Source organism: Rana temporaria, chromosome 4 (genome assembly GCF_905171775.1).
Source record: "Rana temporaria chromosome 4, aRanTem1.1, whole genome shotgun sequence".
In the NCBI taxonomy this organism is placed as follows: domain Eukaryota; kingdom Metazoa; phylum Chordata; class Amphibia; order Anura; family Ranidae; genus Rana; species Rana temporaria.
Window position 1 is genome coordinate 47,509,229 of NC_053492.1, and position 21,714 is coordinate 47,530,942.

General features: G+C 42.8%; 1 protein-coding gene across 1 annotated transcript; it reads left to right on the forward strand.

Moving 5' to 3' along the window:
- Window positions 1–8,707: 8,707 nt before the first annotated feature.
- Window positions 8,708–20,293, forward strand: LOC120936195 (fibrocystin-like). The gene is made up of 3 exons (XM_040348363.1): window positions 8,708–8,827; window positions 17,107–17,242; window positions 20,093–20,293. Exons 1-3 carry the CDS (start codon window positions 8,714–8,716, stop codon window positions 20,287–20,289), a joined length of 447 nt encoding a protein of 148 aa, XP_040204297.1. The 5' UTR covers window positions 8,708–8,713; the 3' UTR covers window positions 20,290–20,293.
- The last annotated feature ends 1,421 nt before the right edge of the window (window positions 20,294–21,714 follow it).

Below are 21,714 nucleotides of genomic sequence, written 5' to 3' on the forward strand. Positions count from 1 at the left end.
CATGTGCACGCCTCAAATTTTCGTTTAGAGTCAGATGCATTCATTAATTTAAGAATTTAGTTTTGGGTGCATTCGTTAATAGACCCAATTCAATTTCAGAATTAATTTTGTATCTTAGGCATTTGTTTTTTTTCATTTGGAATAGCTGGATGGTAAGGAGATGGCGGCTACCACATACTTAACAGCCATGACGCATTTGCTGTCAGCGGAATTCTCGCTGTCAGCAGAATGTAAACAAACAAGTGCCGATGTTCTGCCGAAAATGTTCCCACCGGCGAATTAGGACCCCCCTGTACTGCGCAGGTGAGGTGATTGCGCAGTACGAACTTCAACCGAGCCTCCGAAAATAGCTGAACATGTAGAGCTGAGAGTCAGCTCTACACGGCCCATGCGCAATGACTATTTCACATGCCGCACGTTCTCGATGCTAGTGCTACTCTGCAAGGAGTGGGGTGATTTTACCAATCAAGTACACGTCTTAGCAAAATCCGCCTATCGATATTGCAAAACCCACCCTTCATTTGTTTTAACACTCCCCGCTAAGACGTATCCTTTATTGCTAAAATCACCCCCGCCCTTTGCAGAGTAGCACTAGCATCGGGAGCGTGCGGCATGTGTCATAGTCATTGCGCATGCGCCGTGTAGAGCTGACTCTCAGCTCTACATGTTTGCCTATTTTCAGAGGCTCGTTTGAGGTTCGTACTGCGCAGGCGCCATGCCTGCGCAGTACAGGGGGGTCCTTATCCGCCGGGGGGAACTTATTTGGCTGAACACCGACATCAAAAAATCAGTGTGTGCCCCCTCCCCCCCCCCAATATGTAGAGTTTGGCTTGGATTTTGAGGTGAACCCAATGCCAAAATAAAAAAAAAAGGTGAGGGGTCCCAACCAAAATCCAGTGACAGCCAGCATTTTCAGAAAGTATAAAAGTGGCCTAGATACTGTAGTAGCAACTAGGTCACAAAAGTTGCAACCAGGCTTTAATAGTAGTCAAAGACAAATAAAATAGTGGGACATGGGTTTATTTATGTACAATAATACATTGATTTTAGACAGCTTAAATGAGGTGTAAAAGTTACCATGAGTATCGAGAGTATAAATAATCGCAAGTACTGAAGCAGACAGATTTCAAACAAGTAAAAACCAGTTCAACTTGAGGAGAAACTGAATTCAGGTAACTGAAAATACAGGTCATTCTCAAAAAAATTGCATATTGTGATAAAGTTCATTATTTTCTGTAATGTACTGATAAACATTAGACTTTCATATATTTTAGATTCATTACACACAACTGAAGTAGTTCAAGCCTTTTTATTGTTTTAATATTGATGATTTTGGCATACAGCTCATGAAAACCCAAAATTCCTATCTCAAAAAATTAGCATATCATGAAAAGGTTCTCTAAACGAGCTCTTAACCTAATCATCTGAATCAACTAATTAACTCTAAACACCTGCAAAAGATTCCTGAGGCTTTTAAAAACTCCCAGCCTGGTTCATTACTCCAAACCGCAATCATGGGTAAGACTGCCGACCTGACTGCTGTCCAGAAGGCCATCATTGACACCCTCAAGCTAGAGGGTAAGACACAGAAAGAAATTTCTGAATGAATAGGCTGTTTCCAGAGTGCTGTATCAAGGCACCTCAGTGGGAAGTCTGTGGGAAGGAAAAAGTGTGGCAGAAAACGCTGCACAACGAGAAAAGGTGACCGGACCCTGAGGAATATTGTGAAGAAGGACCGATTCCAGACCTTGGGGGACCTGCGGAAGCAGTGGACTGAGTCTGGAGTAGAAACATCCAGAGCCACCGTGTACAGGCATGTGCAGGAAATGGGCTACAGGTGCCGCATTCCCCAGGTCAAGCCACTTTTGAACCAGAAACAGCGGCAGAAGCGCCTGACCTGGGCTACAGAGAAGCAACACTGGACTGTTGCTCAGTGGTCCAAAGTACTTTTTTCGGATGAAAGCAAATTTTGCATGTCATTCGGTAATCAAGGTGCCAGAGTCTGGAGGAAGACTGGGGAGAGGGAAATGCCTAAATGCCTGAAGTCCAGTGTCAAGTACCCACAGTCAGTGATGGTCTGGGGTGCCATGTCAGCTGCTGGTGTTGGTCCACTGTGTTTTATCAAGGGCAGGGTGAATGCAGCTAGCTATCAGGAGATTTTGGAGCACTTCATGCTTCCATTTGCTGAAAAGCTTTATGGAGATGAAGATTTAATTTTTCAGCACGACCTGGCACCTGCTCACAGTGCCAAAACCACTGGTAAATGGTTTACTGACCATGGTATTACTGTGCTCAATTGGCCTGCCAACTCTCCTGACCTGAACCCCATAGAGAATCTGTGAGATATTGGGAAGAGAAAGTTGAGAGACGCAAGACCCAACACTCTGGATGAGCTTAAGGCCGCTACCGAAGCATCCTGGGCCTCCATAACACCTCAGCAGTGCCACAGACTGATTGCCTCCATGCCACGCCGCATTGAAGCAGTCATTTCTGCAAAAGGATTCCCGACCAAGTATTGAGTGCATAACTGAACAGAATTATTTGAAGGTTGACTTTTTTTATTAAAAACACTTTTCTTTTATTGGTCGGATAAAATATGCTAATTTTTTGAGATAGGAATTTTGGGTTTTCATGAGCTGTATGCCAAAATCATCAATATTAAAACAATAAAAAGGCTTGAACTACTTCAGTTGTGTGTAATGAATCTAAAATATATGAAAGTCTAATGTTTATCAGTACATTACAGAAAATAATGAACTTTATCACAATATTCTAATCTTTTGAGAATGACCTGTAGGTAGTGGAAAAATTTCTATGCTTGTATTGCAATTCACATTTACCCAGTTGCAACCATATAGTAGGGTTGTGGGGCCTGGTGAGTGGCAGCTGAGAGCCACTGTTGATGATCCTACTACAACCCAACTGAACAGTTGCAATTTAATGAATAGTAAAGCCACTCCTGATGGCATAACAACTTAGGTGATTAAAAAAAGGTAGTGGATGGTGTTTATGGGCTAGATTCAGATACATTAGTGTATCTTTAGGCGGGCGTAGCGCATCTCATATGCGCTACGCCGCCGTAACTTAGCAAGGTGAGTACTGTATTCTGAAAGAACTTGCGCCTTTAGTTACGGCGGCGTAGCGTATATGGGTCGGCGTAAGCCCGCCTAATTCAAAATAGGAAGGAGGTGGGCGTGTTTTAGTATAATGATCCGTGACCCCATGTAAATGAGGCGCCGAACGCACGTCGGCTAGAGATACGCCGAACACTGCCTACGACGTGTACGTAAGTTACGCACAGCCCTATTCGCGTACGACTTACGCAAACAACGGGAAATTTTGACGCTGTCCCGACGTCCATACTTAACATTGGCTACGCCTCATATAGCAGGGGTAACTTTACGCCGGAAAAATCCTTACGTAAACTACGTAAAAAAATGCCCCGGGCGCACGTACGTTTCTGAATCGGCGTATCTACCTAAATTACATATTCTACGCGTAAATCTACGGAAGCGTAAATATGCAACTAAGATACGACGGCATAAGAGACTTACGTCAGTCGTATCTTAGCCAAATTTCGGCGTATCTTGCTTTCTGAATACATCCTTGAGTGAATGCATCCTAGAATTTACGCGGCGTATCAATAGATACGACAACGTAAATTCTTTCTGAATCCGGGCCAATGTGTGTAATACAGTCTATTTCAATGGCAATTGTCACTTTCTGCTCACCAGGCCCCACAACCCCACCAAAGGGCTGACATTAAATGAATAAGGAGCTTGATCCTACCACAACCCAACTGAATGGTTGCAATTTAATGAATGGCATAACAACTTGTGTTGTGCTCTGGTGAAAAATAAGTAGTGGATAGTGTCTATGTTTGTATTACAGTTCACATCAATGGCAGTTGTCAGTTGCCCCTCACCATTCCCAACAATGCCACTAAATGGCTGCATTTGAATGAATGAGAGACACCCTTCATGGCTTGATCCCACCATACAATCTTGGGAGGCCCACTAGCCATCTTCTCACTGTGTTGTGTTTGGTGCCTAGTTCACATACCAAACATTGGGAAAGTTCTAAGCTCTTCAATAGCAGCGCTGGCCATTTTAAAGGATAGGAGGTGCTAGTCCTGCCACCACAGCCAGTCTGGTTGCTTTTCAGAAGAAAAGGGAATGAGGGTGTACCAGTCTAGGGCTGCTGGAGAAGTGGCTATCTTTTACATTTATGCATGGAAACTCTTTTAATCTTTCTTTACATTCTTACACTAGCAAAGTAAAAAAAAAAGTAATATTGATCATTAATCATTATCATCAAGCGCTAGAGGAAACATTTGCATGAGAATTATTGGATTAGTGAAATCCTGTGATCTGAAGGCCAACTTGTCTGTTATCTTGTCTTGTCATTATCTGTGTACTGTAGGTAGCAGATGCGATTATACCATCAATATTGTCGGATCAGGTTTTTCCAGAAGCCCAGCGGACATCCACGTATTAATCAATGAGACAAAATGTGATATTATTGATGTGAATATATCAAATATAGTGTGCTGCACCAAGTCATGTCTAGCACTGGGGTCGCACGTGGTTACAGTTCATGTGAAGCCCATGGGTTTTGCAGTAAATGGAAGTGGAGACTCCCTTTTTATTTACATTACACCCAGGCTCTTCAGTGTCATCCCATCTGTAATTTCACAAATCGGTGAGTTGTCAAAATGCATATTATTGGTATGGTAGTAACTTTCCCCTGAAAGCTGAACTGATAAATACACAACTGATAGTATATACAGGAGCTGTTTTACCTGCCACGGGATTTGTACGTTTGTCCAGCCAGTCCTGAGATTTATTCAGCAGTGCCACATAACGCAGCCAGGTAGATAATCTGACTTTCTCTGCAGCTGAACAATAATTATCGGTCACCTCCCTGCCCTAATCTGGCAAGGCCATGATTATGCCTTTCATGCCTAAGCCTATTTATGACATTTGGTGTTTACAAGTTAAAATCTGTATTTTTTGCTAGAAAATTACTTAGAACCCCCAAACATTATATACATTTTTTTAGCAGAGAATCTAGAGAATAAAATTGCGATTGTTGCAATATCTTATGTCACACGGTATTTGTGCGGTGGTGTTTCAAACGCAACTTTTTGGGAAAAATAAATGTTCATGAATTTTAAAAAAATTAAAAAGTAAAGTTAGCCCATTTTTTTTGCATAATGTGAAAGATGATGTTACGCCGAGTAAATAGATAACAAGCATGTCATGCTTTATAATTGCACGCACTCGTGGAATGGCGACAAACTACGGTACCTAAAAATCTCCATAGGTGACGCTTTAAACTTTTTTAAGGTTACCAGGTTAGAGTTACAGAGAAGCTCTAGTGCTAGAATTATTGTTCTCGCTCTGACGATCGCGGCGATACCTCACATTTGTGATTTAGACACCGTTTTCATATGCGGGCGCGACTTCTGTATGCGTTTTCTTTGTTGCGCAAGCTCGCGGGGAGGGGGGTGCTTTAATTTTTTCTTTTTTTTCTTTTTAGAATATTACATTTTTTTTTTTTTTTACATTTGATCACTTTTATTGCTGTCACAAGGAATGTAAACATCCCTTGTGACAGTAATAGGTGGTGACAGGTTCTGAATACCGTGTACTTTTTTAAATCCGGCGCCATTGGCAGCCGAGAAACCCGGAAGTGACGTCATGACGTCGATCCGTGTTTACATTGCGGAGACTGAATCAAAGCCGGATCGAGGATCGGGTCTCCTGGTGGGACGGGAGAGGCGGCTGGAGGGGGGATGTCCCCTCCCGCTCCTCCGGAATAACAACCGAGCGGCTTTTAGCCGCATCAGTTGTTATGTCTGGATAGCCAATCGCCGACTCTAAACAACGGTACCGGGATGATGCCTGCAGCTGCAGGCATCATCCCGGTATAACCCCCAAAAGCCGAGGACGCATATATGCGTACGCTCGGCGTGAAAGGGTTATACTTATCTCCTGTCTTCTTCTTTTATCTAAAATAAAATAAAAATTTCTGCGCTTGAAACAAACTCCACAAATCCCAACCCCACTGTATCTGCTGCATGCAACTCGCATTCAAAAAGCACAATTTCAAATGCTTTTGAATACTGATTACATAGGTATGCCAGCAGCCCTGTCTATTGTCTGTCTGTGCATCAAACAATCATCACTCTTTGGACCTCAGCTTGCCTGGCTCTTCCTCCAGCTGGGTGGCTTGGCTCCACCCCAACAAGTTTTGTCATTTAGACGTTTGATGAATGGAGGTGCATGCCAAATGAAGCAAAGCATTGCAGCCTTGACATGTGTTCACCCCCATCTGCAGCCTTTTTAGGTATAAGGGCAACAGTTTGGGGTCGGTCAAATCATGGCTTAAACATGTCAGAGTGCTACTATACAGATTGAAGGGGCTGTTATCAAAACATATTTACACATGAGTTGCATTTAAAATGCATTATTTTATTACATCGCTTCAGTGATTTGTGGTGTTTATATCTGCCGGGAGTTCAGCTTTAAAGAGACTATTCCACTTATCCTGTTTATCAATCAGTTTGATGTAAGATCATTCATTTTGTAATATGCGATGTTAGTTATAATGTAAAGGACTCTTTTTCTTTGTAACTGAAGAAGGATAAACCTGAGATCAAAGCTAGCTGTATTCAAAAGGACATAACAAAACAGCTACATTTTACATAATAAAAGAGTTGGAAGAACATGAAAAAGAAAGGAAAGGTCAACCTGTTTTTTTACATGACTAGTGATCACCAAGTTTGTATTGTAATGTTTACATTTAATTCATTTTTATATGACTTTTCTGTTTATTTAGATATGTGGAGAGTTGTAAATTACCTGTGAAAGAAAACTCTTAAAAACTCTTGGGATTAAATCAGACACATAGGAAATGCATTGTTTTTAGTGAGTCAGTCGAGCCATAAATTTGCATTGTGGGAATGAGCAGTAAAGTACAACACTGTGGAGCACCAAAAATTACTCCAAAGGCCAAAATTTGTTTCATCTGCTAATGTTAACGCTGAATTATGGGATTAAGGAAAAAGACCCTTGTTGTTAGGTCTAGAGGTAAGGGAATAAAATCTAATACTTCATTCATTGGTCAAGAAGCAGGTGCTTTGGGTTGTGGGATGGGCCCTTACCATTCTTACATACATTGCAAGACTGTTGGTCCAACATTTTATGTGAAGTCAGCAAACATCCACCATCCGGCTGCCGTGGGGAAGAAGCTCCAAGGAATCGGTTGCACAGTGCAGAGGAAGCCTGCTTGAGTCAAGAATAAGTTAAGAATTGCTAGAACTAATGAGCATTTACCCTTTGCTTTGCGTGGAGGCCCCAGTGTAAGGTCATTTTTTTCTGTTTCCCAGAGATGAATGTAAAAAAAACAAGGCAATTGCCCCCCCCCCCCCCCAAAAAAAAAGAATTGTTACAGGTGGCATCTGGTAGGCTTAGGTATTCGCTGACTTCCTAAGTCTTATCGATCTCTCTGGGCTTTTAGCCTCCCATCCACCTTTTCTTTCTTTCTTTTTTTTTTAGAGAGATGGAGTGTTTTCACTGACTTTGGGGTGGTCCCCAGTACAGGGACAATGTCCACACAATGAGACTGGAGGAGAAGCGGTTTAACCTTAGACTGCGTAGGGGGTTCTTCACTGTTAGGGCAATAAGGATGTGGAACTCTCTCCCACAATTGATGGTAGATGCAGTGAGTATGGATATCTTTAAAAGACTCTTAGATATACATATTAAAGGACACAACATACAGGGATATGGGAAATCATTATAGACATTGATTCATGCACCTACACAGGTTGAACTGGATGGACTATTGTCTTTTTTCAGCCTTACCGACTATGTAACTTGAAGTATCATCGCCAGTATTTCCATTGGGGCTCGCTAAATGCTTGCCAGGACTTCTAGTGCTCCCTGAATTGATGGTGAGAATGTCCTATGGCCCAGACAGGTATTTAGTCATCAACTTTAAAGGGGCTGGCGCTGTGTTACTGTCTTGCCTTCTGCCTGCCCATGACCCTTGACTGGACCTGACCATTCGCTTGCCTATCTTCTGTCCATAATCTTTGCCTGTACCTGATTACTCTCTTGCCTGCCCATGACTTTTGCCTGGATCTGACTTCTCTTTTGCCTAACATTTGGTGTACCGTATCCACAGTGTAGCCTTCCTGTCCTCTTTGTTGAGCAACCCTGAGGGTCAAGACGTGATATCTTCATGCAGTCAAACCCATCTCCACCAACAGGAGCTCTGGTGAGAACTGGCTGGTGCTTAGATTCCGCACCTCGTGAGCAAGGGACCTGCACCTGTGAGGGAGCGTCATAACAGCTCCACTGTCTTCTCAATATCTATAGTTTCTGGTATCCTAATCTTCTTGATGAACCTAAATCCTAATGCAGACTCTTCCTTGTTTCCAACTAAGCCTCCTGTAGTACTTAGAGAACAAGGATAAATTGCATAAGATCAAGTAGCTTCTGCCCTGCCATAGGCACTGTGTAAAACTTGCTGAATACAGCTACAATAGATCATGTCAAATTCAGTTTAAAGGTATATAGTTGACTTTCTGACTTGCTGATAATCTCTGAATATTAATTCACAAATTATTTGCGCTTATTGTCTGGAGTTACTTTTTAATAGAACTAACCATGCTCTGTAATTTGTTCTTTCAGGAGGTCAGATAATGACTTTAATAGGTGTCCACTTTGGTGAAGTCAGCATTGCAGAGTTTGGTTCTTATCCATGTTTACTATGGACATACAACTGTACAACAATCACATGTGTTGCATCTTCCCAGGTATGTACTCTGGACGTCACACAAAGTTCCTACACAGTTTAAAATCTAATGTCGGATAATATATTATCATTTCGATTTCTGCTTAGAATAATTTTGAATGAATTCAAATACCACCCAATTTATATATATACCTATGTTTATTATTAGTAATTGCCCCCTGTGAGCCACCTGATCTCAGATGCATGGTGACTAAGCCCTTGAGCAGATCTATGCTGGCAGCATACACTTTCACTTAATAACTCTAGCATTGTAAATAAAAAAACAATAAGTAAATTTGACAACTCAATAAAAGCTTACTTGAAAAACCTCCTTTCATGTTGTAAGTGCTGCCTGCCTGCTGGCCGTCTTTCCCACAATGTTCTGGATTCCCTGCATGCTTTGCAGCTTCTCCACAATTTCTAAGAGCTACTTATCCCATGGTATTTTGATGTTTGTAACTGTGATTTCTTTACTGCCTCTGTCTCTCAGCACCTCTGTAGTTTAGAAAGGCATGTTGTCGAGCAAAATGTGGTTCACCAACCATGAACAAAGTCGCCATGTTTAAGGCATGGTGGCCGAAAAGCATTGGCTATTTTGACTGCTGTTCACCTACATTAATAAAACAATGTTTTAGCCAGCTTTCAAGGCACCAACCTTTCTCCCTTTTTTGCATGGATTGCATATGGGGGTTTACAGAGACTTCACAGGCTAAGTGCTGTGTTCTTGAGGCTGACCAGGCATTACACAGGAGGTAGTGGATTGGATGCACCTGTTTCAACCATGAACACAGTGTCTGGCTTTGAAAATATTCACTGCTTACTCTGCAGGCATCAGGTAGGTACAGGGGGATGGGGGGCTGAGTAGGGACAGACTTGGGGTCATTGAACTGGATATGCTTGCTCCATGTCATAAGGGGATCAGCGCCTCTATGTTATCAAGCAAAGTATGATCAACCATGATCAAGGTGTCTGGTTTCGAAAATAAGCAGTGCCCACTCTGCAGGCATCAGTTTGGTACAGGGGGATATGTGGGGGTAAGTAGTGCCAGATTTTGGGGTCCATCACACTGGACATGCTTACACCAAGTAGAGATCAGCACCTCTGTTATCAGGAAAAGTACAGTCCACCAACAAGGTGTCTGGGTTTGAAAATAAGCATTGTTGATTCTTCATTTAAGTACAGGAAATAGGGAGTCTACAAAGGGACAGATTTTGGGGGTCCATCAAACTGGACATATTTACTCCATGTCAAGAGGAGATTAGCACCTTTATGTTTCAAGCAAAGTGTTGTCCATTATGAACAAAGTGTCTGGTTTTGAAAATAAGCAGTTACCCCTCTGCAGGTATCAATTAGGTATAGGGGAATAATATGTAGTGCCAGATTGTGGGGTCCATCACACTGGACATGCTAACTCCATATCAAGAAGAGGTCAGCACCTCTATATGTTATCAAGCAAAGTGTAGTTCACCATGAACAAGGTGTCTGGCTTTGGAAATAATCACTGCTTACTCTGCAGGCATCAAGTAGGTACACATGGATAGGAGGGCTGAGTATGGCCAGACTGTGGGGTCCATCACACTGAACTTGCTTATTCCATGTCAAGAGGAGATTAGAATCCCTATGTTATCAAGCAAATTGCCGCCCACCATGAACAAAGTGTCTGGCTTTTAAAATAAGAAGTTCCCCTCTGCAGGCATCACTTAGATACAGGGAAATAATGGGCTACATAGGGAAAGATTGTGGGGTCCATCACACTGGACATGCTTACTCCATGTCAAAAGGAGATCAGTACCTCTGTTATCAAAGTGTGGTCCATCGTAAACGAATGGCCCAAACTGCCCACTCTGTGGATATCAGGTTGCAAAGGACACATAATCATCTACCCTTGAAAAGGTTAAATTTGGGACATGGCGTTAAAAGAGATTTGAAAGAGAAAAACATAACCTGTAGAAAAACCCCTGTTAGGATCTGCATGGTGAAAGCAGGGAGCTTAAGATACTCAAAACAAACCCTGAGTAGTGTGAAATGGTATTAAAGTGATGGGCCTGTTATGCCTTGTACACACGATTGGAATTTCCGATGGAAAAAGTCAGACGGAATTTTTTCATCGGATATTCCGATCGTGTGTGTGCCCTATCTGAGTTCTTCCATCGGAAATTCCGACGGACTCAGAAAGAGTACACTATAAAGTTAGCCCACTGCTCTAGCGCCCCCTATCACTTTCACACATTTACTAAACTAGAGAAAATTAACCTCTCTTTTTTCCAGGGGAGCTGCTTTTTGTTATTTATATATTTACTTATCCCACTTTTTTTGGCGCGAAAATCACTTCTCTACTCAGAAAGAGAACATGTTCTCTTTTTTACCGATGAAAAAAATTTGGAAATTCGGTTTGGAACTCAGACGGAGAAAAAAACACGCATGCTCAGAATCAAGTCGACGCATGCTCAGAAGCATTGAACTTCATTTTTTTCGGCTCATCGTAGTGTTATACATCACTGTGTTTTGGACGGTCAGAATTTAGTGTGACAGTGTATATGCAAGACAGCTTGAATGGAATTCCGTGAGAAAAATCAGTCAGAGTTTATCCCGACGGAAATTCCGATCGTGTGTACGGGGCATACCCTTCAGAGAGTCAAAATGATCCTGCTGGACTGTGTAAAGCACACAGAGCCATTTGTTTGCAAAGCAAGCATGTACCAAGTGCTCTGGAGAATTTGTGCATTTTTTGTTGATTTTTTTTCTGGAACTACAAGGCTGGGGTGTTTGTAGCTCCCTTTGATGGGATAACAGTGTTTGGTCTTTACATAGGGAAAGACTAATACAGTATTTATAAAGTAGAGAATCTGAAGTTCACCGAATGTTTGCAGCTGGTAATTCTCCCTGGTACATGTGTTTTCTGCCAAGGAAGTGTGGAAAGATGGTGTGGAATTGTGGAAGGGTTGTTTGGAAGTGTAGAAGGGTTGTGTGGAATTGATTTGGCAGCTTTACATCCACCTAAATTACTTCCAACAGAAAGCTGACAGGCAGCTTGGCAGGTGAAAACAAAGTCCTGAAGTGTTTTCTAAAGCCCACGCTGATGCCAAGACTCAGGCCCCATACACACCATAGAATCTATCCGCAGATAAATCCCATCAAATGGGTTTCTGCGGATAGATTCTATGGTGTGTACACTCCGTCGGATATCTTTCCGCGGAGAAATCTCCTCTGGGATGGATTTCCAGCAGATGGATATTTGCTGACATGCACAACAAATCCATCTGCTGGAATCCATTCCAACGGATGGATCCGCTCGTCTGTACAGACTTACCGGATCCATCCGTCCAAAGGGATTCCCTGCACGCGTCGTAATGATTTGACGCATGCGTGGAATTCCTTATATGACAGCGTCGCGCCCGTCGCCGCGTCATAATAGCGGCGACGGCGCGACACGTCATCGGCAGAGGATTTCAGCGGGGATTTCAATGCGATGGTGTGTACACGCCATCGCATAGAAATCCTCTGAAATCCTCGAGAGGATTTATCCGCGGATACGGTCCGCTGGACCGTATCTGCGGATAAATCCTCTCGTGTGTATGGGGCCTCACAATGGTGGCTGCGAAAGGGATAAATGAAGGATTATTATTGCTTTCTATGGAATGACAGAGGGAATGCCCATAGAGTATAATGGAAAGCAAATATAAACTAGTTTGCAGGCAAATCTGAGAGACATATCAATTTCAACTTTCCCACAGGTTGCAGATTCTAAAATTGAGATTATTTGGGATTACAGTTGTTTTCTATGGAATGGCAGATAAATGCTAGAAAGGAATGCCCATAGAGTATAATGGGAAGTAAGATGTGACCTGGAGTCAGAACCATTCAACATATCAAATAAGGGCTAGATTCAGAAAGAATTTACGTCAGCGTATCTATCGATACGCCGCGTAAATTCTAGGATGCGCCGGCGTATCTTCTTTCTGTATTCAGAAAGCAAGATACGCCGAAATTTGGCTAAGATACGGCTGACGTAAGTCTCTTAAGCCGTCGTATCTTAGTTGCATATTTACGCTGGCCGCTAGGTGGCGCTTCCATAGATTTACAAGTAGAATATGTAAATTACCTAGATACGCCGATTCAGGAACGTACTTGCGCCCGATACGCCGTTTACGTAAGGCTTACGTCCGGCGTAACGTTACTCCTGCTATATGAGGCGCAGCCAATGTTAAGGTATGGACGTCGGAACAGCCGTCGAATTTTACGTCGTTTATGTAAGTGGTACGTGAATTGGGGCTGTGCGTAGGTTACGTTCACGTCGAAGGCATTGAGCCGACGTAACTTAGGGAGCATATGTGACCTGACTCTGAGCATGCGCGCGCATTGCGCGGATCGTTAGTGCAAAAATGTACATGAGGAAAGATTAGAAGAACTAAATCTATTCACTCTTGAGAAGAGGAGAATTAGGGGGGATATGATCAACATGTACAAATATATAAGAGGTCCATACAGTGTACTTGGTGTTGAGTTATTCACTTTACGGTCATCACTGAGGACAAGGGGGCACTCTTTACGTCTAGAGGAAAAGAGATTTCACCTGCAAATACGGAAAGGTTTTTTCACAGTAAGAGCTGTGAAAATGTGGAACAGACTCCCTCCAGAGGTGGTTCTGGCCAGCTCAGTAGATTGCTTTAAGAAAGGCCTGGATTCTTTCCTAAATGTACATAAAATAACTGAGTACTAAGATTTGTAGGTAAAGTTGATCCAGGGTAAATCCGATTGCCTCTCGGGGGATCAGGAAGGAATTTTTTCCCCTGCTGTAGCAAATTGGATCATGCTCTGCTGGGGTTTTTTGCCTTCCTCTGGATCAACTGTGGGTATGGAGTTGGGTGTATGGGATTGTATTGTGTTTTTTATTTTGTTTGTTTATTTTTTTGAGGTTGAACTGGATGGACTTGTGTCTTTTTTCAACCTGACTAACTATGTAACTATGTAACGGCTACTTTGAATACAACACGCCCACTACCTTCCACATTTGAATTAGGCGGGCTTACGCCTGCCTAGTTACACTACGCCGGCGCAACGTACGGCGCCAGACCTTTGTGAATAATGGTCTGGGCGCCCTATTTTACGTTGGCGTAGCGCATATGAGATGCGCTACGCCGGCACAACTATACGCTGAGCTACGTGAATCTAGCCCTAAATCTTTAGCAGGCATACTCTCCAAATTCAGTGGCAATATTTAAAATCAAGACAAATTGGATTATAATTGTTTTCTAAGGAATGAAAGAATGAAATGACCATAGAGTATAATATATAATCAACTCTTTTGCAGGCAACCCTGAAAGATATAGCTATTTAAAAGGGACATGTATTCCTTCTGAGACAACAGCCTCATTTAAAGGCTTTGCCTTTTATTTAAGACAGTTTTTTATGTATAAAGATTGAAGATGCAATATTCTCTTTACTTCAAATAATCATATACTGTACATTACAGGTAATCTGAGATAAGCGAATGCACAGTTTCGAATATAACAATGTTCTTCATCAAGCACACATGCTACTTGATGAAGAACATGTTCTTGTCGAAACTGTGCAGTCGCTGACCTCAGATTTCCTTCAATTTATACTAATATTTCAATTAGAGAGAATATTGCAAAGATTGGTATTGTATGTTTATTTTGTTTGATGTGTGTTTGTTGCAAAATTTAGGAGGTCCCCATTGGATGCAATCATAAAAGAAGTATACTGGCTAAACTGCATAAGTGTCCAACCTTGATTTAACCCTTTAACAACCACACTATTGCCAAATGAAGGCTTCAGCGTGGCTCGATAACTCAGGGACGGCCTATTATGACGTCCTCCCAGAATCGCAGGCGCGCACACACAGGAGTATCCGTGACCGGACCTGGCGTATCACAGTAAATGGCCACTGACAGCAGCCGTTTACCACGTGTTCGCGCCGACAAATGACGGAGCAATCACTTGTAAACAAACCAGCGTCACGTCCGGTTCCTCTCTCCCCTCTCTGTACCGATCGGCACAGTGTGAGTGGAGAGGGGAGAGATCGGGTGCAGCAGCGCTGTGGGCTGCATCTCTAGTTCCCACAGCGCTGCTCTGTGCCCATTGCAGCACTCATCCACCCATCCATGCTCAGGCATCCCAACCACACTCAGCCATACCCAGCAATACCCAACCATACTCAGCCTTATGTTTGTCATTTCATAGAAAACAATAATAATCCCTCTTAACGTCAAGTTTGGACATCATTCCTGAACATAGAGAGTATGTCTGCTAAAGATTGATCTGATATGACCAATGGTTCTGACTCCAGGTCACATCTTGCTTCCCATATTATACTCGATGGGCATTCCATCTTGTCCTATGTTTGTCATTCCATAGGAAACAATAATAATTCCTCTTAACGTCAAGTTTGGACATCATCCCTGAACATAGAGAGTATGTCTGCTAAAGATTGATCTGATATGACCAAGGTCACATCTTTCTTCCCATTATACTCCAGGGGCATTCCTTTCTATTATTTATCTGTCATTCCTTAGAAAACAGCTGTAATCCCAAATAATCTCAATCTTACAATCTGCTACTGTACATGAGGAACACCTGTGGGAAAGGTGAAGTCGCTATATCTCCAAGATCTGCGTGCAAATTAGTTTATATTTTTCTTCCCATTATACTCTATGGACATTCCCTTCTGTCATTCACCTTTTTATGGCATAAAAAAATAATAATCCCACCTAATCTCAATATTAAACATGGCCAATGATATATAAAAGTAGGTTTGCATAAAAAAAAATTGATATGTCTAAAGACTCTGGCCCGGATTCAGATACAATTGTGTATCTATCGGCGGGCGTAACGTATCTCAGATACGTTACGCCGCTGTAAATTAGGGCGCAAGTTCCGTATTCAGAAAGAACTTGCGCCCTAAATTAAGGCGGCGTAGCGTATGTGGTCCGGCGTAAACCCGCCTAATTCAAATGTGGATGATGTGAGCGTGTTTTATTTAAATTACATGTGACCCCGCGTATTTGACGTTTTTTACGAACGCCGTCCGTGAACGTATCCCAGTGCGCATGCTCCAAATAAACCCGCAAAAAGCCAATGCTTTTGACGTGAACGTAAATTACGCCCAGCCCTATTCGAGAACGACTTACGCAAACGACGTAATCGACGGAAAATACGACGCTGGCCCGACGTCCATACTTAACATAGGATACCCCTCATATAGCAGGGGTAACTTTACGCCGGAAAAAGCTTAACGTAAACGACGTTAAAAAATGCGCCGGACGGACGTAAGTTTCTGAATCGGCGTATCTACCTAATTTGCATATTCCTTGCGTAAATCGACGGAAGCGCCACCTAGCGGCCAGCGTAAATATGCAGCCCAAGGTACGACGGTGTAAGAGACTTACGCCGGTCGGATCTTAGGTAAATATATGCGTAGCTGATTCTATGAATCAGTCGCATAGATACGACCCCGCAACTCAGAGTTACAACGGCGTATCCGGAGATACGCCGTCGTAACTCCTATCTGAATCCGGGCCTCTGTCACTAATTGATATTATGTTTTTTCTTTACCATTATTCTCTATGGGCATTCCACTTAGTTCCATAATTGTTCTCTATGGGCATTCCATCTCCCTGTTAAAGTCTATGGGCATTCCATTCTGTCATTCCTTTTACTGTAGTATGTCCCGTGGTGGAGGTTTGATCTGAATAGGTTGGCCTGTGAATTGAGTAGATGTATAGTAAAACAAAGTAAGTGTGTATAGAATTTTTCTTTTAAGTTTACTATGTGCACAGTTTTGACACAGTAATATTAAGTTGATTTACTAAAGGCAAATAGACTGTGCACTTTGCAAGAGCTGTCGCTTTAGAGCTTAGTAAATGAGAATACCCAATCATGTGCAAAAAAAAACATAATTTTTGCTTGCGCATGTTTGGATGTTGGATGATGGAAGTCAGCAGAGCCTATGCTCATTTACTAATCTCTAGAGCAGGGATATGCAATTAGCGGACCTCCAGGTATTGCAGAACTACAAGTCCCGTGAGGCATAGCAAGACTCTGACAGCCACAAGCATGACACCCAGAGGCATGATGGGACTTGTAGTTTTGCAACAGCTGGAGGTCCGCTAATTGCATATCCCTGCCCTAGAGCAACTGCTCTTGCAGAGTGCAACTGCACTTTGTAAAGTGCACCGTCTATTTGTCTTTAGTAAATCAACCCCTATGACTGCTTGGCTGGCTATTGAACCTATGTGGAGGTGATTTTTTTTATATACACTGGATTTGTCATTGTTACAGACTGATGATGTGTATGGGGGAATTGTAAGGATTAAAACTGGCCAGCACTGGATCACCTTCCCTGAACAGATTCAATTTGACTCTTCATTAAACCCTGCAATCACTTCCATCACTCCAAATGTGAGCAGCACAGCAGGTATGAAAAACATTAAGAAAAATATATACAAGGTATTTATAATGTTTAATATGCTCACATCCAGGGATCAAGTCCTGGGGAAAAAAGTGTGGGAACTCCCACCCAAGATCCACTCCCCCACCAAAAAAAAAAATGATACATACGCTCATATGCATAATTACTAAACCGCATGTTTTTTTTCTAAATCTTTCTAAATCCCGCGATTACTCGCGGCAGACCTCCACAATGTCTCCTGGGAACAATGACAAAAGCTCCCAGGAGACATTGCGACATCGAGGAAGTGACGGAATACCCGCACACTACCCGATGAATCCATATACAGGAAGCGGCCAGTAACAAAGGATTACTAATGTTCGCCTGCCCCTGACAGTGACTTGAGCTGGGCATCACCACTTAGACCCCATTCACACCTAGGCGTTTTTACGCCTGTAGCGCTACGCCGCTGCCGCCAGAGGGCTGAAAACAGATGTCCCTCTATGGAGATGGTTCACATCTCCACGCCGAACGCCGGACGCCTGTCGCCTGCCGCGTGAAAAAAGGTCCCGGACCTTTTTTTCAGGCGTCTTCGAGCGTTCGGCTAGGAGATGGCAATCATCTCCATAGAGGGGGTCATCTTGGGGCACATCTAGGCAGACAATACCGGCGTTTTGTCGCCGCAAATCGCGGTACAAAGCCCTGCTATTTTTACCGCGATTTGCGGCGACAAAACGCCGCGATTTCGTCCGCCTAGATGTGAATGCAGCTTAAGTGAAGGATTGGCTCGGGCGTCTTGGCTGCTCTAGTCCTGCAAAGGAAACTGCGTTCCTGCTATGAAAAAAGTGCAGGAACTCCGTTCCCACGCGTTCCCGCAGGACTTGAGCCCTGCTCACATTCTATGTAAAGACAAACAAGTGCATTAATTACGGTTTATCATTAGGTACTCAGTGTATGTTAAATATCATGTTCCTTAAAATTATTTTAAATATGACATTGTTGGACATTAAATGAAAGATGTGGAAAAAATTTCCTGATTTTACTATCTTAACCACTTAAGGACCCTTTCACGCCGATATACGTCGGCAGAATGGCATGGCTGGGTACAAGCACGTACCTGTACGTGTCTCTTTAAGCGCAGCCGTGGGGTCGCGAGTGCGCCGCCGGCGGAACGCTCGCGACCCGGTCAGAAGCTCCGGGACTTGCAGACCCGATCGCTGCCGGTGTCCAGCGATCGGTCACCGGAGCTGAAGAACGGGGAGAGGTGTATGTAAACACACCTTCCCCGTTCTTCACAGTGGCAGTGTCACTGATCGTCTGTTCCCTGATATAGGGAAAGACAATCAGTGATGTCACACGTCCAGCCCCTCCCCCCTACAGTTAGAAACACATATGAGATCACACTTAACCCATTAGCGCCCCCTAGTGGTTAACTCCTAAACTGCAATTGTCATTTTCACAGTAATAAGTGCATTTTTATAGCACTTTTTGCTGTGAAAATGACAATGGTCCCAAAAATGTGTCAAAATTGTCCGATGTGTCCGCCATAATGTCGCAGTCATGAAAAAAAATCGCTGATTGCCGCCATTAGTAGTAAAACAAATTATTAATAAAAATGCAATAAAACTATCCCCTATTTTGTAATCGCTATAAATATTGCGCAAATCCATAAACGCTTATTGCGTTTTTTTCTACAAAAAATAGGAAGAAAAATACGTATCGGCCTAAACTGAGGAAAAAATACTTTTTTTATATATTTTTGGGGATATTTATAGTAGCAAAAAGAAAAAAAAAATTGAAATTGTCGCTCTATTTTTGTTTATAGCGCAAAAAATAAAAACCGCAGAGGTGATCAAATACCACCAAAAGAAAGCTTTATTTGTGGGAAAAAAAGGACTCCAATTTTGTTTGGGAGCCACGTCGCACGACCGCGCAATTCTCAGTTAAAGCGACGCAGTGCCGAATCTCAAAAAGGGGAAAGGTCCTTAACCTGCATATTGGTCCGGGTCTTAAGTGGTTAAGAGGAAATAGGTAACTGACTGTCAGGCTGGTCATTGACTTTCACTACTTACAGTAGAGAGTCACTGATTTTGTAAGAACTCTGAGCCAAAGGCTTTTAATCCCACATTGTGACCTGCTGCATCCTCTTTGTCCAATCATCAGTAAACTAACTGGCAGTGGAGTCATTGACCTAGCTGTGCTTTTTAACTGCACTAGAGGTCAGGGAGTTGGCTGTGTTGTCTAGCAGGGGTACCTAGATCATAAGACCAGCAAAACTTATATATGAAAATTTTAGCAAATAATAAGTCAATATATACAGTAATGCCGCGTACAAACGATCGGACATTCTGTCAAAAAACAAAACTTGTTTTTTTTTTCAGACAGATGTTGGCTCAAATTTTTCTTGCACACACACACGGTCACGCTATACTTATTGGAAATTCCGAACGTTATGCGGTGACGTACAACACTATGACGAGCCCAAAAAAATGACGTTTAATGATTCCGAGCATGCGTATCATTTTTGTGCGTTGAATTGTGTACACACGGTCGGAATTTCCGACAAAAACTTTTGCTGTCGGAAAATTTGAGAACCAGCTCTCAAATGTTTGTTGTCGGAAATTCCAACAGCAAATGTCCGATGGAGCCTACACACGGTCGGATTTTCCGACAACAAGCTCCCATCGAACATTTGTTGTCGGAAATTCTGACCATGTGTACGCGGCATTAGTAGTATAACATACTCTTATTGCAACTTCTGATTGCCAGAAGGGTCCACCAGTGGGATTTTACACCTGCCCACTTTTGTTTTAAAGCTGTCCTGGAAACCAAAGAACCAAATGAATCTTCCACTTATCACTGCATTCTCTGTTTTAGGTGGTAAAGCCTTTATAGGCCTTTCAGACTTTGACAACAGCAATCGTTCTGAGCTACAGGTCAAAGTAAATGACGTTTCTTCACAAGTCCAAAGTGTGACCCCACAAGGAATACTGGTGATTCTTCCCCAATTTCCATCTGGATTATACAACTTATCTGTTGCAATTAATGGGGTCCTCCTCAAATCTATCGGGTAAGCATAACATTCTGTATTATTCATGTCATGTAGAGTCCTGAGAACAGATTTTACTTTTTATTATAATACTTGTCCACACCTTGATCACAAACAAGTAGCCTAATAGGCCTCAACATGTTGATTTCTCAGAATTGTTTTCTCCATGTTGAATATCTACATCTTTTAGTCATTTTCTTTTGGAGCTCAAGATCCTTCCATATTACCATGGGATGTATTTAATGCCCCGTCTGGTATGTAAACTCAAGCAATCACCGAGAAGACAGCATATAACGACCTCTCCAGAGACCATTTTCTCCTTTATTTCCTCCATTCCAGTACTGCAGCCTCCAAAACCTCTTTAGGATTCACCACTTCCAGTGAGACCCAGAGGAGAAAATGGACGGAGGGGCGGCATGACTAAAGCCTCGTACACACGATAGGTTAACCAGAGGACAACGGTCTGAAGGACCGTTGTCATAGGTTAACCGATGAAGCTGACTGATGGTCCGTCACGCCTACACACCATCGGTTAAATAACCGATCGTGTCAGAACGCGGTGACGTAAAACACAACGACGTGCTCAAAAAAACTAAGTTTAATGCTTCCAAGCATGCGTCGACTTGATTCTGAGCATGCGTGGATTTTTAACCGATGGTTGTGCATACTAACTATCGGTTTTGACCTATCGGTTAGCAATCCATCGGTTACATTTTAAAGCAAGTTGGCTTTTTTTTTAACCGAAGGTTAAATAACCTATGGGGCCCACGCGCGATCGGTTTTGACCGATGAAAACGGTCCATCAGACCGTTGTCCTCTGGTTAACCTATCGTGTGTACGAGGCCTTAGGGTCAGGGAACGGTCAGCTAGGTCAGTGTCTTTGGTGGGGGTGTAGCCCTTACCTGATTGGAGGCAGAGGTTGAAGGGGTAGGGTTCAGAGGAGTGGGTCTTTGCGGTGAGGTATTTCTCTCCCATTCCAAGGAGTCAGGAGAAGTGGCAGTAAAAATGTACATAATGGTGTATGTTGCTCATTTTGTCATAGCTGTTGGCGGGTCAAGGTGTCTTTGTGGGGTCAGTAATTACTTGGTTACAAAAGTGTGGGGCCCATCTAAGGTATGGCGCTTCCACTTGGTTAGCGGTGGTTCTCCCAAGAGCAAGGTCTCCTGGGGGAGGGGAATGTGGACTTATGTGTCATGTCAGAACGTCTTCGAGCCGGTTGGGGCACGGCTGAGTCCAATTAAAATTGTGCTTACGGACACCCAAAGACCTCTTGTTGTTGGGTATTACATTGTTGAATTTGCACTTATTGGCATGTTTTAAGGTTATGTTATTTTATTATTTGGTTAATAAAATTGGCTGCTGTCGCTGTATAAAACCCATGTCACTCAGTCCTTGTCTGTATTCTAAATTTGTAAGGACCTAGGTTGACAAATCCTTTAGCCAAGCAATG